Source organism: Podarcis bocagei (genome assembly GCF_964188305.1).
Source record: "Podarcis bocagei genome assembly, chromosome: 14".
Taxonomy (NCBI): Eukaryota; Metazoa; Chordata; class Lepidosauria; order Squamata; family Lacertidae; genus Podarcis; species Podarcis bocagei.
This window is the reverse complement of record NC_138139.1, coordinates 33,909,174-33,923,399: the sequence shown is the minus strand read 5'-3', so window position 1 is coordinate 33,923,399 and position 14,226 is coordinate 33,909,174. Positions and strand designations below refer to the sequence as shown.

Here is a 14,226-nt window from a genome sequence, read left to right as displayed (position 1 = left end):
GTTGGACAAATTCACGGGGAGGCTATCCATAGCTACTTGCCATGAAGGCTATTATGTACCTGCACAGTCAGAGGCAGTATTGCTTCTGAATGCCCGTTGCTGGAAACCGCAGGAAGGGAGAGGGCTCCTGGGCTGGGGTCCTGCTTGCAGGCTTCCCATGGGGCATCTGATTGGCCACAGTAAGCAGAGGATGCTGAAAAACTGGCCATTGCCTTCATCCAGAAGAACTCATGTTCTTAAGTGGGCAGACCAATGAATGTAAAGGTTAACCTCATAGGGTAGGGTTTTTTAATACACACCTATCTTAACAAGCGGGTGGCGCTGTGGTCTAAACCACTGAGCCTCTTGGGCTTGCCGATCAGAAGGTCGGCGGTTCGAATCCCCGCGATGGGGTGAGCTCCTGTTGCTCGGTCCCTGCTCCTGCCAAGCTAGCAGTTCAAAAGCACGTAGATAAATAGGTACTGCTCCGGCAGGAAGGTAAACGGCATTTGCGGGCGCTGCTCTGGTTCGCCAGAAGCGGCTTAGTCATGCTGGCCACATGACCCGGAAGCTGTACACCGGCTCCCTTGGACAATAAAGCGAGATGAGCACCGCAACCCCAGAGTCGGCCACGACTGGACCTAATGGTCAGGGATCCCTTTACCTTTACCTAACGAAGTGGCATGATCAGAGTTCAAGGAAGCATGCGACTGGGGCAAAAACACTCAAGGCAAGTGCAAAGGAAAGGAAAGCCCAGAGGGCCCGACGGGGCATGGGGCTCATGTGAATATGTAGTAATGCAAGAGCTTGGGACTAGAAATTCAACCTCTACTCTCTGTTGGATGTGAGTGAGTCTCTCTGTCTGGCACATATGCACATTCATGCTCTCCCCAGAACTATTCACAGCTGGTGGCTTTTGTTGAGAACTGGCCAGAGCTCACTCTAGTTGAATTGGGGCCTAATCCTGCATCCTGATTCAAAATCCAAACAGACAAAAAACTGCTCCTCGATCTCAGGAAACATCGCCCCAAAACTGATTATGATATCTGAAGAAGCGTCCGAATGCATAGCGAGCATGCAACTTTCCAAAACATAACATTAGCTTTATTTGTTTAGTTAATAAATCCAGAGGATTCCCCCAACACTCTGAAGAAGTAGCATCTACGGTGGGGCATGAGAATCACCCAGAATTGCTTCCCTTCCATTTGCACTGCTGGAAGCGCTGCCGTAGGCCGACCAGCGCCACTCAAAGCAAACCAGCATGGTGACCGCAAAATATTACGAACTAGCAAGAAATGATCCCAAGGCTCCCAATGTCACCCAAGCCCTCCAAACACTTTGGCAAATGCCTCCCTGTCCACAACCTGCCCATAGCGCAGACTAAAATACAGGACGTTATCTTGGTTGTACCGCCTGAGCGGTAGCAACAGCTCGTTGGGGTCTTCGCCGATGTCCCCTAGAGTCATCACGGTGGCGACCGGGCAGTAGATCTCCCTCCTCCTCCCCCAGAAGGTCAAGTGAGCCACTTTCAACAGGGTGCCGTCTTCGCTCAGGTACATCATGCCAATGATGCGCCGGAGGAAGAAGCTCATGCCGTAGAGCATCGCAGCGGCGAAGCAAGCAAGGCCCGTACAGTAAAGGCACTGTGCCAGAGGAACTTGGTTCTGCCAATAAAGGACCCAGATCGGCGGGAGAACCAAGATGGTCAAGCCTGTCTGCAGCAGCTTCAGCCTTGAAAGGATTCTGCAGTACTTGATCCACGGAAACCTGTAAATCAGCTTATACTGATGGGTGCTTTCCAAGTCGGGCATCTGCTCCAGGGCGCGTTGAGAAGGGGCTAAGGTGCCCAGCCATCTGGGACGGGCCAGCTGACTGCCAGGAGCTTGCTGACTGCAGGGTTTGAGCACCGTAAGAACGCCAAAGGGACGGGTGGAGGCTGGGAAGCCCTTCTGCCATCGCAGAGGAACTTGGTTTCGCAGACACCTTCCGCAGGGTGCGAGGAAGGGCAGGTCAACGCAAGCGGTGAGGATCCTAGCCTGAAAGACAGTTCCATGAGATATCACTGGGGTGGGAGTCGTTTTTCACACAGAGGGCCACATTCTCTTCTGGGGTCCACATGCAAAAGTGGGTGGAACAACAGATGTAAATTTTACCAACTTACACTCACACACATCTCTATTCTTCAATCACGCAAGCGAGAGGGTAACAGGGATCCCAACCAGCCAAGAACATTCAAGGAAGGTGTGAAGCAAGGCTGGAGAGGGGTGTGGATTGTGGGAGTCCCAAAGGCCAGGCAGAAAGGCCATATTTCCTCCCAACCTCTCGCCTGGTCCTGAGTTTCCCTATCCCTCAAGAGATTATAACATGTGAGGTAGCTGGACCTGCCACCTTCAGAGATGCATGCAGCCGCTAACATTTCGCTCAGGACAATTTTATTATTTACACTGATTGATTTATTCTGAGAGCTCAGAGAAACATTCCCCCCACAAAGCCAGGCTGGCCAGTTTTTCTGGGATGCTTTCTGCATCCCTCAGGACCACGTGGGGCTTGATTTGCTTGCACAAGCTACCTGGAAAACGGCTTCTGTAGCAAATGGTTCATTCTCTGCTCATTCATTCCACTTGCAGGAAGGGTCTGAACCTAAAGGTCCTGTTCAGCACGGTCACATCAAACCATAGTTTAGCATGATAGAAATACGCAGGAACAAATCACAGTGAGTCTCCGGTTCTTGTGCACCAGACTCTACCCCACCCCCATCCCCAGTGTCAAGTGTTCAGAGGCTTTCACTTCAGCTTGCTGTACAGACCTGAAACTGTAGTTAATTTAACTATGGTTTGAAGCTGGTCTGTTTGAAACACTAACTACAGTTTATCAGTGTGGACAAAGTTCCATACCCCTCCACACTTTCATTTATTTATCGTATTATTACATTTATATCTCCCCTATTCCCCCAAGGAAAGTGGCATAGCTGGTTCTCCCCCTCCCCACTTTTATTCCCAGAACAACCCTGCGAGGTAGTTCAGGTAGACGGTGGCTCAGGGGCACCCAGTAGCTGAGTGGGCATTTGAACCCAGGTCTCCCAGAACCTAGTGTGACACTCTAAGCTAGAAGCAACCAGCACAGTGCCCTCTATGGCGTTTGTCTTTTTCCTCTTTTTTGCACTTCCATGACCCCCAGCCAGCGTGATGCGAGTTGTAGTCCAGCAAGGTCTGAAGAGCGTCACGTTGGCTGACCTTGCTCTAACCACCACACCACGCTGCCTGATGCACCCGCAACACCACAGACCAGTTTCCACCCAGCTCTGCTCCTTTGCAAGGCTCTTTGCTCGCCATGTGGGAAGCAACCCGAAGGGGACTCCAAAGCACCGCTTTACCATGAGGGCAGCTGCAGCAGTTCCTGAATGGGGCACTTCTTACACCACGAACCCCTTTGACGCGGCTTCAGATGCGGAGACCGCTTGGGCGGCGCGTTGCCAGCTGGGGAAAATGCACGTGGGCTATGTCAGCTGCTGCGTGGCATGGCGGGAATTGTAGTGCCTGACTCCTCGCCCTGTGGAGAGGTAGAGTAATACAGGGCACTGTAGACACGTGGAACTTCCTGGTTCCTTGTTTAGACCTTGGGTGGCTGTGACTGTTTTGTTCTCTCACTTGCTCCTCGCATATTTTAGAATCTATGATATATTATCCCATTCCCCCCCCCCAATGTTCAGCATGCTGTTAGAAAAATTATAATGCAATTTCCCCCCTGGAATATATACATATATAATTTTGTTATTATAAATATTATTTATGACGTATAATATCAGCTAGATAGATAGATAGATAGATAGATAGATAGATAGATAGATAGATAGATAGATAGATAGATAGATAGATAGATAGATAGATAGATAGATAGATAGATAGATTTCCCAGTGTGGAAGTGAGGATTTTGCCCCGCATATTGTAACAGTCGAATAGTAACCGAAAGTGTTTATTGGCTACTGTACTCTACTCTAGGCTTCCCTTTCAGTCTTCCGCAGGGCATGCCGGGGAAGCGCATGCGTAGACGTCAAGCCGCCCTCTACGCGGCATGCTGGGAGTTGTAGTCTTCCTAACTGCGAACCCAGGAGGAAGCAAAGCGCCTCTCAGCTGGCCACCTCATCGCTCGGGCAGGCAGCGGCGGCGGGTGACACTCCCGAGTGACCATGGAGGAGGTGGGCCGCGGACGGACGCTTTGCCTCTTCGACGTGGACGGCACCCTGACCGCGCCTCGCCAGGTGGGAGCCTGGGGACTCCACTCTTGAGCATGCCTCTGGGCATGTGCAAAGTGCTTTTAACCCCTCCGTTTAGGAACAGCTCGAGGGAAGGTGGGAGGTGAAGTGCGGGGCTTTTCATAGCTAAAATACGTAACAATGAAAAATGAAAACGCAAACCTTGCTTTTTGCTCTTAGGAATTATGCTTTCGCCATTGGTGTATTAATATTAAAATACAATATATAGTAAAAGGATCCAAATTAGAAGGCAAATTTCTGCTGCAGCAGCAGCCTCATTCATTGTAATTATCTACTGTTCCTTGTTAGAAGTTCAACATATTCAGCTTCTGGTTTCCAGAATGCAGCTTGTTAATTTGGGAGCTTATTAAGCAGCTTATAAATTCATAATGAATCACAACAACAAATAAAACGTTGATCCGTCTCTTCTCTGTGGATCTAGAAAGTCACCCCAGATATGGCGGATTTTCTACAGGCCTTGCGGAAGAAGGTGAAGGTCGGAGTTGTGGGCGGCTCAGACTTCGAAAAGATTCAAGAGCAACTGGGAGACGATGGTATGAATAGAGCACAAGGAAACTGAGAAAGAAATTGCTTGAGTACAAGATAGGGGACTTTTTATCAGCCTAAGGGCCGCATTCCTTCGTGGACAACTTTCTAGGGGCCGCATTTCAGCGGAAGGCAGGGCTAGAGACAAAAGGTGGGTGGAACAACATGACTTTGACCTTTGAACAGTAGCCAACAGTCCCACCATACAACAGTTCATATTTCTGCACGGACACACACCCTTCTTCATCCAGGCAATTGAGACCACAGTTTTCAAGGACACATTCTAGCTAGGCAAAAGTACCTGAACTGGGGAAAGAGTCCGAGGGCCACATAGAGAGTGCTGGGGGCCACATGCAGCCCCTGAGTCTGAGGTTCCCCACTCCTGGCTGAATGAGAAAGTGCTGGTGGTTATAAGCGACACGGCTTTCCTCTTCACTTGGCACCCTGCCTGATCAAACTAATTTACTCTGAAGCAACTTTCCTCACATATTATTTGTGCTCATAAACCAAGCATGGCCAAGGACTTGCCATCTGGCAGTGCTCTCCATTTTCAGCCGCGCGTAAACTGCTCTTAGTTAGGCTGAAAGGGGTTCAGGCTGGGTATCCTTGTGAATGAAAGCTTGGCTTTAGACAAAATCACGGAGCATAAAATCTGCCTGCAAGTTGCTAGCCTGGTAGCTTAATAGCAATTCCATGTTTGGATGGCGTGAACACTGTTGGTAGCATAAGATGCTGGCTTATTCCAAGTCTGACCACTAGCCCATCCAGCTCAGTACTGTCCACACTGACCGGCAGTGCCTCTCCAGAGTTTCAGGCAGGGGCCCCTTCCCTGGAGAGTCCCGGGACCTTCTGCATACAAAGCAGATGCTCTATCGCTAACCCATGGTCCTTCCCCAAACCTCTGAGTTGATTGCTGCTTACCCAACAGGGAAAGGCTGTTAAATTCATGTTGTTGCAGGTGTTAAGATGTAATATTTCATTATTGTATCCAGGAAGATACAAGGGGGTTGGGGGGATATGTGAGAAAGAAATCTGGGACTTGTTGCACCCCACAAGAATCACAGACCCCGCAAGCCGTCTCTGCATCATTGTGTCCTAATTACATTACACACACTCCCATGTTTGTGCATTACATTGGAATCACTGTTCAGTATTTGCTGTCATATAGAGCAGGTACCAAAAATAATACAGCAAAGGCACCTGCCTGACATCAATGAGCAGGAAGTTCCAAAGTGCAGGTGCTACAATTATGACTAAATTGAGGCCAACCTACCCCCAATATTGGGGGGGGGGGGGCATCGTTTTACAAGAGATACCTAAAATGTCTCTGATGATGCTGTTCTTTAACATTTGTTCTTCTTAGTGATTGAAAAATTTGACTACGTCTTCCCGGAAAACGGTCTCGTGGCATACAAAGACGGGAACCTCTTGAGTAAACAGGTGAGTTTGTGACTTGTGATTAGCTAAGAAGGTGGATAATTCCCTCCCTCCCTTCACTCAAAAATGGGGACTGGGAGGTGCTCCAGCGTCTTGCAAAATAATGGTTTTCTCAAGTGCACTGACACTGCTGTCTTATTTTTCACTGGCCCTGTTATGAGTACAATCCTTTGGCACACACCAAAGCTTAGTAGTAGAGGGATTGATAGCTCCTTGTTCATGCTCAGAGACATTATAACAACGAATGCCAATTACTGGAGGAGTTGCATTGGAGCAGGACTTGTGGACTCTCAGTGCCATCCAGCAGGGCTGTCTTTGTGTTGCCACGTGAAAATGGTATGTTAATATCACCTTGTGGGGAATTCTACCGCTCCAGAAAGCAGCCCTGAGGACCAACTGTGTGGGCCATCAGGAGTGGGGCTTGGAACGAATGCAGAGACTCCTGAAAGAGCACCTTTAGGAACATAGGAAGCTGCCTTCTACTGATTTGGTCCATCTAGCTCAGTATTGTCTATGCCAGGTTTTCCAAGACTTGGGACTACAACTCCCATCATCCCTGACCACTGGTCCTGGTAGCTAGGTGTGATGGGAGTTGAAGTCCAACAACAGCTGGAGACCCAAGTTTGGGAAACTCTGATCTATTCTGACTGGCAGGGCTCTTCAGAGTTTCAGGTCAGGCAGGAGTCTTGCCAAGCCCAAGCCCTGTCTGGAGGCTTGCAGGGGATTGAGCCTCAGACCTTCTGCATGCCAAGCAGCTGCTCTGCCACTGAGCCAAGCCCCCCTCCACCCTCAGGTAATTGTGGAACTGAAGCCCATCTTCTTATTCTTTTGTATACTTCTTTGTGGAGACAGACTCCCCCTTGGAAAACCCTTTTTCCGTCTATATACCTAATCACTTCCTGTTCTGCTTCCCACGTAGAGCATTCAAGGCCAAATGGGCGAAGAGCTTCTTCAAGACTTGATCAACTATTGCCTGAGTTACATTGCAAAACTTAAACTGCCGAGGAAGAGGTGGGTGGTTCCAGCTTCCTTCCGTGGCCTGAGTCAGATCGAGGCCCATTAGACACCTCCCACAAAGTAGAGGTGGCAGAATTGCCGGCTATTATCCAACCTTAGTCATACTTGTTATAGGCCCACTGAAAGTAATTGACATGTCTAACCTACTCTGAGCAGAATTTAGATGCCTACAACCCTTTTAAGTTTTTAATGTGAGGGTTACCACGAAAAGCTCATTAAAGGAACAACATTGACTATCAGTGGTCAAACAAACCATTAAGGTGTCAAGGAAATCATCTTATTAAAAAAATGCCAAGGCTCTTTACATGAACAGTTTTGAGCCACCATATAAGTATTACCAGGCCTTAGACACACATCAGACTTCTGCCTGAGAGTAAGTCCATTGAACTCAGTGAAGCTGCTGAGCAAATGTAATACAGAAAGACTTTGTAAGTCTCCAAAACCAGCTGAAGAAACTTTCAAGTTTTGTTTTTCAAATAGTAGCCATATTGAACTACAGTCATACCTTGCAAGTCGAACGGAAGCTCCTGCAGCCAATCAGAAGCCCCATCAGACATTCGGCTTCCAAAAATAGTTCGCAAACCGGAACAGTCACTTCCGGGTTTGCAGCGTTTGGGAGCCAAAATGTTTGAGAACTAAGCTGTTCGAAAACCAAGGTACGACTGTACTCTCTTCCCCATTTTTGACATGTCATTGACCTCTGAAAATGCATTTTCTGTTTCTCTCCCATGTATCTTCCTCCTTCACTACAACGGGTGGGCTTGCGTCCTAAAAAATACTGCTGTGATACCCCATAACTGACCTCCCTCCTAGACGCTGGTCCAAAGAGCTATGTTTACTAGCCTAAACCATCTGAGGCAGTAACATCTCACTGTGTCTCTTCCTAGGGGCACTTTCATTGAATTTCGAAATGGGATGCTGAACATCTCTCCCGTGGGCAGAAACTGCAGCCAGAAGGAGCGGGTTGAATTCTACGAGCTTGATAAGGCAAGTGCACTTTTCCCCCATGCCGTCTTAACATTTTGTTAGCAAGTCCCCTTTATGTCGAAGCTTCACGTCCCCTTGATCATCATCAGTGGCACACAGCCAGGCCCTTTGGGCGCTCTGGTTCTGTGGCCGCAGACTTATATCTGCATGGGGAAAGGCTGCATCTGCTCTGCATGCAGAAGGTTCCTTATTAAATCCATGGCATCGCCAAGTAGAGACTGTAGGTAAAGGTAAGGACCCCTGGATGGTTAAGTCCAGTCAAAGGTGACTATGGGGTTGCGGCGCCAGCGTTTGTCCACAGACAGCTTTCCGGGTCATGTGGCCAGCATGACTAAACCGCTACTGGCGCACAGAGGACCATGATGAGTGCCAGAGTGCACGGAAACGCTGTTTTCCTTTCCGCCGCAGCAGTACCTATTTATCTACTTGCACTGGCATGCTTTCGAACTGCTAGGTTGGCAGGAGCAGGGACCGAGCAACGGGAGCTCACCCCGTCACGGGGATTCAAACCACCAACCTTCCGATCAGCAAGCCCGATCAGTTTAGACCACAGTGCCACCCATGAGACTGTAGGAATGAGGGTTGGCCAATGCGACACCCTCCAGATATTGTTGAATTCCAAATCTTGCATCATCAAAGCCATCGTGGTCAGGAATGATGGGATTTGTAGTCCAGCAACATCTGGAAGGCATCATCTTAGTGTAGATCTACTCCAAGATTCTGACACAGAAGTGAAAAGCCATTGTGACCGCCCAGTTACAACTCTGAAGTGGCTGAGAATTAATGCTATAAATGCATGGCACGACATGGGAGCATAGGAAACTGCCTTACATTGAGTCAGAGCATTGGTCCATGCAGCTCAGCATTGTCCATACTGACCAGTAGTGGTTCTCTGGGCAGGGATGTCTCTCAACCCTGCCTGGAGGTGCTGGGGATTGAGAAACTGGGACCTTCCGCATGCAAAGCAGGGGATCTGTCACTGAGCTGTGAACCTTGAACAACCGTAGAGACATTCAGCTTTTATCTTCCAGAGGTTTGTTGCATTTTAAAGTTGAATCAAATATGTTGTGGCGTAAGTGGATGCATAAAGCCAGTTTTACCACGTCCTTGACTTCTAATGGCATCATTCCTGGGTGGGATATAGTACTGTAGTTTTCCATTTGTGTTTTTGGGGTGTTTCTTGATGAGAAGATCCAGAAGAGCAGACAAAAATCCCCCAAACACACAGCAACAGAGGAGCAAGCTTCTGGAGTGTTTTCGTGTGCATGCTCAGTTTGTACAGAGGATGATGGCAAGTCTCAGCATGTCAGTATGAACTAGAGTGTGTACCCTGGAAAGCATTTCAGAATCTTGCACAACTCTATTGCATTCCACAGCAGCTATGTTCTGCCTGTGGTGTCACAAGCTGTATGCCTCTAAATACCAATTGCTCTGAATCACAAGAGTGCCGTTGAACTCAGGTCCTGCATACAGGCTTCCCATAGGCTTCCCTGTGAGAATAGGATGCTGGGCTGGAGGGGTCATTGACCATTGGCAAGGGCTCTTCTCATGTTTGTACGATCTTCTGGCAGATACTCAGGATCTCTGTGGCAGACTCAGGTCCCCCCAATGCTAAAAAGCTTTGAAAATCATTGGTGTAGCAGAATCCACGTTCTCATCAACGCTCTTCCCCGTTTTGTTTTTCTGAACAGAGGGAGCATATAAGAGATAAATTTGTCGCCGATTTACGACGAGACTTTGCAGGAAAAGGCCTCACATTCTCCATAGGTATTTAAACATGAAATGTCACTCCCCTAAATCATTATTTTTATTTTATTTTTGTGCCAAAGCACAAGGATGAGTCTGGCTACTCAGGTGTTGCCCTCGTCGATTTATGACACAACTGGGAAAGGGAAAAAACCACTAGGTTTTCAGAGGCACTGGAAGTAAAAATAAAACATAGGCTTGGGATAAGGGTGTCCACACATTACATTCAGCAAGCGTACACTCTGTGTACTTGCGTACTTCTACGGTTATTTGCATGAAACGTTCAACAAGGGTACAGCCTGTGTGCTTGCAAGAGTTGAGTTGTACTACTCAACAAGTGTACACTCTTTCACACAAATGCTTAGACCTGTGTTCAGTGTAATGTGTGAACAAGCCTAGAGAAACACCTGAATTGATATATTAGTCAATCCAGGAGCACAGGCAAAATATATTTTCGGCATGTTACTGAGACAAGAGTTAATTTCAGGTGCCTTGATATATTCCAACACCCTGTGTTTTCTTTTCTATTTAAGCATGAAGCTTCTGTCCTCCCTTTTACTATAAATCCATTTAACTTTATGCCGATGGAGATAGCATCTTCCAAGGTCCTTCCTGCTCAGTAAACCTCCTTCTAGGTCATTTTTTTCTTTACACTGTACAAAACGTGCTGCTGCTGTTGTTCTAACTTTTTGTAACCTCTCTCCAACCAGGGGGCCAGATCAGTTTTGATGTGTTTCCAGATGGTTGGGATAAGCGATACTGTTTAGGAATTGTTTCCCAAGACGGCTTCAAAACAATTTATTTCTTTGGAGACAAGACAATGCCAGTAAGTGCTAGACTGGAACGTGCCAAGAAGTTTCAAATACACTTTCGGGATAAGGATTCCTTGTGGAATTGCAATAGAAAGTCATGTGCTACCCTCGTGAAATTGATATATAGGTCAGGAAGGAGGAGTGTCTATGGCCCTCCAGAAATTGCTGAACTCTAACTCCCAGCCACCCTGGCCAATGGTCAGGGACGATGAGACATAGTCCAGCAAAAATCTGGAGGGCCACAAGTTTTCCATCCCAGATAGATAACTACAGCCGTACCTTGCAAGCCGAACGCCTTGCAAGCCGAACATTTTGGCTTCCGAACGCCGCATACCCGAAAGTGAGTGTTCCAGTTTGCGAACGTTCTTTGGAAGCCGAACATCCATCGGGACGTTCACAGCTTCCTATTGTGTGCAGGAAGCTCCTGCAGCCAATCGGAAGCTGCGCCTTAGTTATCGAATGTTTTGGAAGTCAAACAGACTTCCAGAGCGGATTCCATTCGGCTTCCAGGGTACGACTGTTTTGCAATTTTTTTGCCCATTTTCTGCCCCCAACCCCTTTTAACAATTTCACCTAAACCCAGTTTTCAGGGAAACTGCCCCCTCTGGTCAGCAGTACACAGAGCAGCACATAGTTCCCCATCTTTGAAGCGCCCATCTTTGAAGTCCACATCTCCATTGCACTATATAGAAGGCAAGAACAGCAGGGTTTCTACCTACGCTCCACTTTTTCCTTCCAAAAATAGTCTCTCCTTCGTAGCCCCAGAGAAATTAAATAATACAGCTGTGTTGGCTGGGGCTGATGGGAGTTGTAGTCCAAATTGGCCGTGCTGGCTGGGACTGATAGGAGCTGCAGTCAAAAATATCTGGAGAGCACCTAAGTAGTTGGTGAAAGCTGCTATAGCGCCACAGTTACACTCACCTGAGGCTCCACAGCATGTTCTTTAGCAACCTCTAAGAAGTTCTGGGTATGGGGTAGCTTTCCAGTGAGACTGAAAACTCCAAAGTGTGATTTTGTATGTGTGTGTGTCTTATTCGCAGGGTGGGAACGACTATGAAATTTACACAGACTCCAGAACCATCGGCCACAGCGTCACGTCGCCCGAGCAGACGAAACAGATATGTGAAGAGTTATTCTTCAACTAGATGCGCTTATTTTGTACGAAAAGGGAGCAGGTTAACTTCAGGACCAAAATTTGCAGAATAACTGCCTTGGGGTGAAGATCAGGATCAAGACTGGTGTGCTGGAGGTTTGGGGGGGGGAATTTAACTCTTCTGTTCCCCCCTCCCCCCAAAGCTGCTGTTTGTCCAGAAAGCGGCAATTATGAGGCAAATAGAAGTTAGCTGCGTCCCTCCACGGCAGCTATTTTAAAAATAGGGGAAATGGTCAGACCTGTTAAATGAATTATTGCCTTTCATGTTGTGCCCAGTTTTTGTTTTGCATGATCACAGCTTGCCTTTCAGGCTGATTTCCTAGAGATTGAAAAGTTCTGCCATAACAGAAATGTCAAAAGGCGATTCCCACCCCGCCTTCCAGACCAAATTCCTCGACACACACCGGGATCTCTTCCAAGCAACATGTGTGGATGGCTTCTTCTGCCAACACTCTTCTGTCCCCACTTTCATTTTTCTGATTGCTGAGTAGCCCTGAAAAACAGGCCTCACGGTGGAAGCCTTGCAGGTAGATCACAACGTCCAGAAAGGCTTTGCTTCTCCCAGTGTCTTATTGAACCAGGCAGCTGGAGGGTGGTTTTAGGGTAGAGGTAAAATTCTGGCACAGGAGCCCATCTTTCATCCACCACCCACCGTTTGCTGCTGTTTCAAGGGTTCTCTGGTTTGTTTCAGAATTTGTTGTCTCAGTAGGGTATGTTTGGAATTTAATGTACTGGAATGCAAAGGGATGGGAGATTCCCACTAATACCTCACACCTGGCTTTTTGGAATATGGTGCAGTTGCTAATCCTGCCATGCAATTTCTGATAAAAGCTCATACTTCAAGTTGGACTGCCACATTAAAATTCTTATGAACAGGGAATAATGTTTTGTTTCTCCAGATATCTCCCTCACTCCCAGAAAATAAACCCTCTCATATATATCAAGAACACCCAATTGCCTTTCTGTCATCAGCACACTAGATTTGCCTGGCTGAGGATCTTCGAACCTGTTCTTGAGAAGTACAGTCATACCTTGGTTGTCGAACACCTTAGTACTCGTACGTTTCGACTCCTGAACGATAGAAACCCAGAAGTGAGTGTTCTGGTTTTCGGATGTTTTTGGGGAAGCCAAACATCTCACAGGGCTTCCGATTGGCTGCAGGAGCTTCCTGTAGCCAATCAGAAGCCGTACTTTGGTTTCAGAACATTTTGGAAGTTGAATGGACTTCCGGAATGGATTCCGTTCGACTTCCAAGGTACAACTGTCTTTTATATTGAGTAAAGCCATTGTTACACCCAGCTCGGTATGGTCAGCATCGCTGACTTCTCAAAACCACAAGCAGTTATGCAAATTAAATGTATTTGCATAATTTATCCCAATTACAGAACTCGTTTTTCTAAAAACTAAAAAACACCACCACCCTTGCCACAGATTTTCTGGTGGTTTAGTGCAAAAAACAAAAAACTATGGCCAGATTCAATCATATTAGTGTCAGAGCAGGAAATGAATAGCTGAAATGTCCAAATTCAAGCCAGCATAGTCTCTGTAACAAAGTTTAAAAATGCACTGCAATTCCCTTTTATGGAAATTCCAGGAGCAGAAGGAAGAGGGGGGCATTGAACTTCCACAACTGGTTTCTTTAAAAAAAATTAAAAATCCAGCTATTCAATGGAATGCATAGCCAGTGGAGCAGGAGTCAAGCACTGGTGTAAAATAGAATGCAGAAGGGGAAATCATTCAGCAACTGATCATGGCTACCACTTTTAAACACCACTTAGAGGAGACATTGCAAATCAGTGAGCTTACTCACACCCGAGACAATTTCTTCAGAACAGTCGTGTGATGCGGGAGGGGGAGGGGAAAATTAACGCTATTCTAGGCTGCATCAACAGAAGTATAGTGTCCAGATCAAGGGAAATAATAGTACCACTCTATTCTGCCACCTGGGGTCCCATGTCCACAGTTTTGGGTGCCACAGGTTAAGGAGGACATTGACAAGCTGGAAGGTGTGCAGAGGAGGGCAACTGAGGTGCTCAAGGGTCAGGAAACCAAGGGGTAATAAAAGCGATTGTGGGAGTTGGGTATGTTTAGCCTCCAGAAGAGAAGACTGAGAGGTGGTATATTAGCCATCTTCAAATATCTGAAGGGCTGTCATATGGAAGATGGAACAAGCTTGTTTCCTCCAAAGGGTGGGGATTCAAACTATAAGAAAGGAGATTCTGACTAAACATTAGGATCTTAGTTGACCACCTAATTACTTTCCTGCCTGTTGCAGCAATTGCAATTTGCACTGTGCT

General features: G+C 47.3%; 2 protein-coding genes across 2 annotated transcripts; one reads left to right on the top strand and one right to left on the bottom strand.

Annotated features, from left to right (window-relative positions):
- Positions 1-1,061: 1,061 nt before the first annotated feature.
- Positions 1,062-3,491, bottom strand: TMEM186 (transmembrane protein 186). The gene is made up of 2 exons (XM_081170117.1): positions 3,353-3,491; positions 1,062-2,015 (listed from the first exon to the last, which is right to left on the bottom strand). Exons 1-2 carry the CDS (start codon positions 3,353-3,355, stop codon positions 1,296-1,298), a joined length of 723 nt encoding a protein of 240 aa, XP_081026243.1. The 5' UTR covers positions 3,356-3,491; the 3' UTR covers positions 1,062-1,295.
- Positions 3,492-4,059: 568 nt separating this feature from the next.
- Positions 4,060-12,812, top strand: PMM2 (phosphomannomutase 2). Its single transcript, XM_081170233.1, has 8 exons — positions 4,060-4,237; positions 4,674-4,785; positions 6,141-6,217; positions 7,134-7,225; positions 8,119-8,218; positions 9,910-9,985; positions 10,675-10,790; positions 11,817-12,812. Exons 1-8 carry the CDS (start codon positions 4,166-4,168, stop codon positions 11,919-11,921), a joined length of 750 nt encoding a protein of 249 aa, XP_081026359.1. The 5' UTR covers positions 4,060-4,165; the 3' UTR covers positions 11,922-12,812.
- The last annotated feature ends 1,414 nt before the right edge of the window (positions 12,813-14,226 follow it).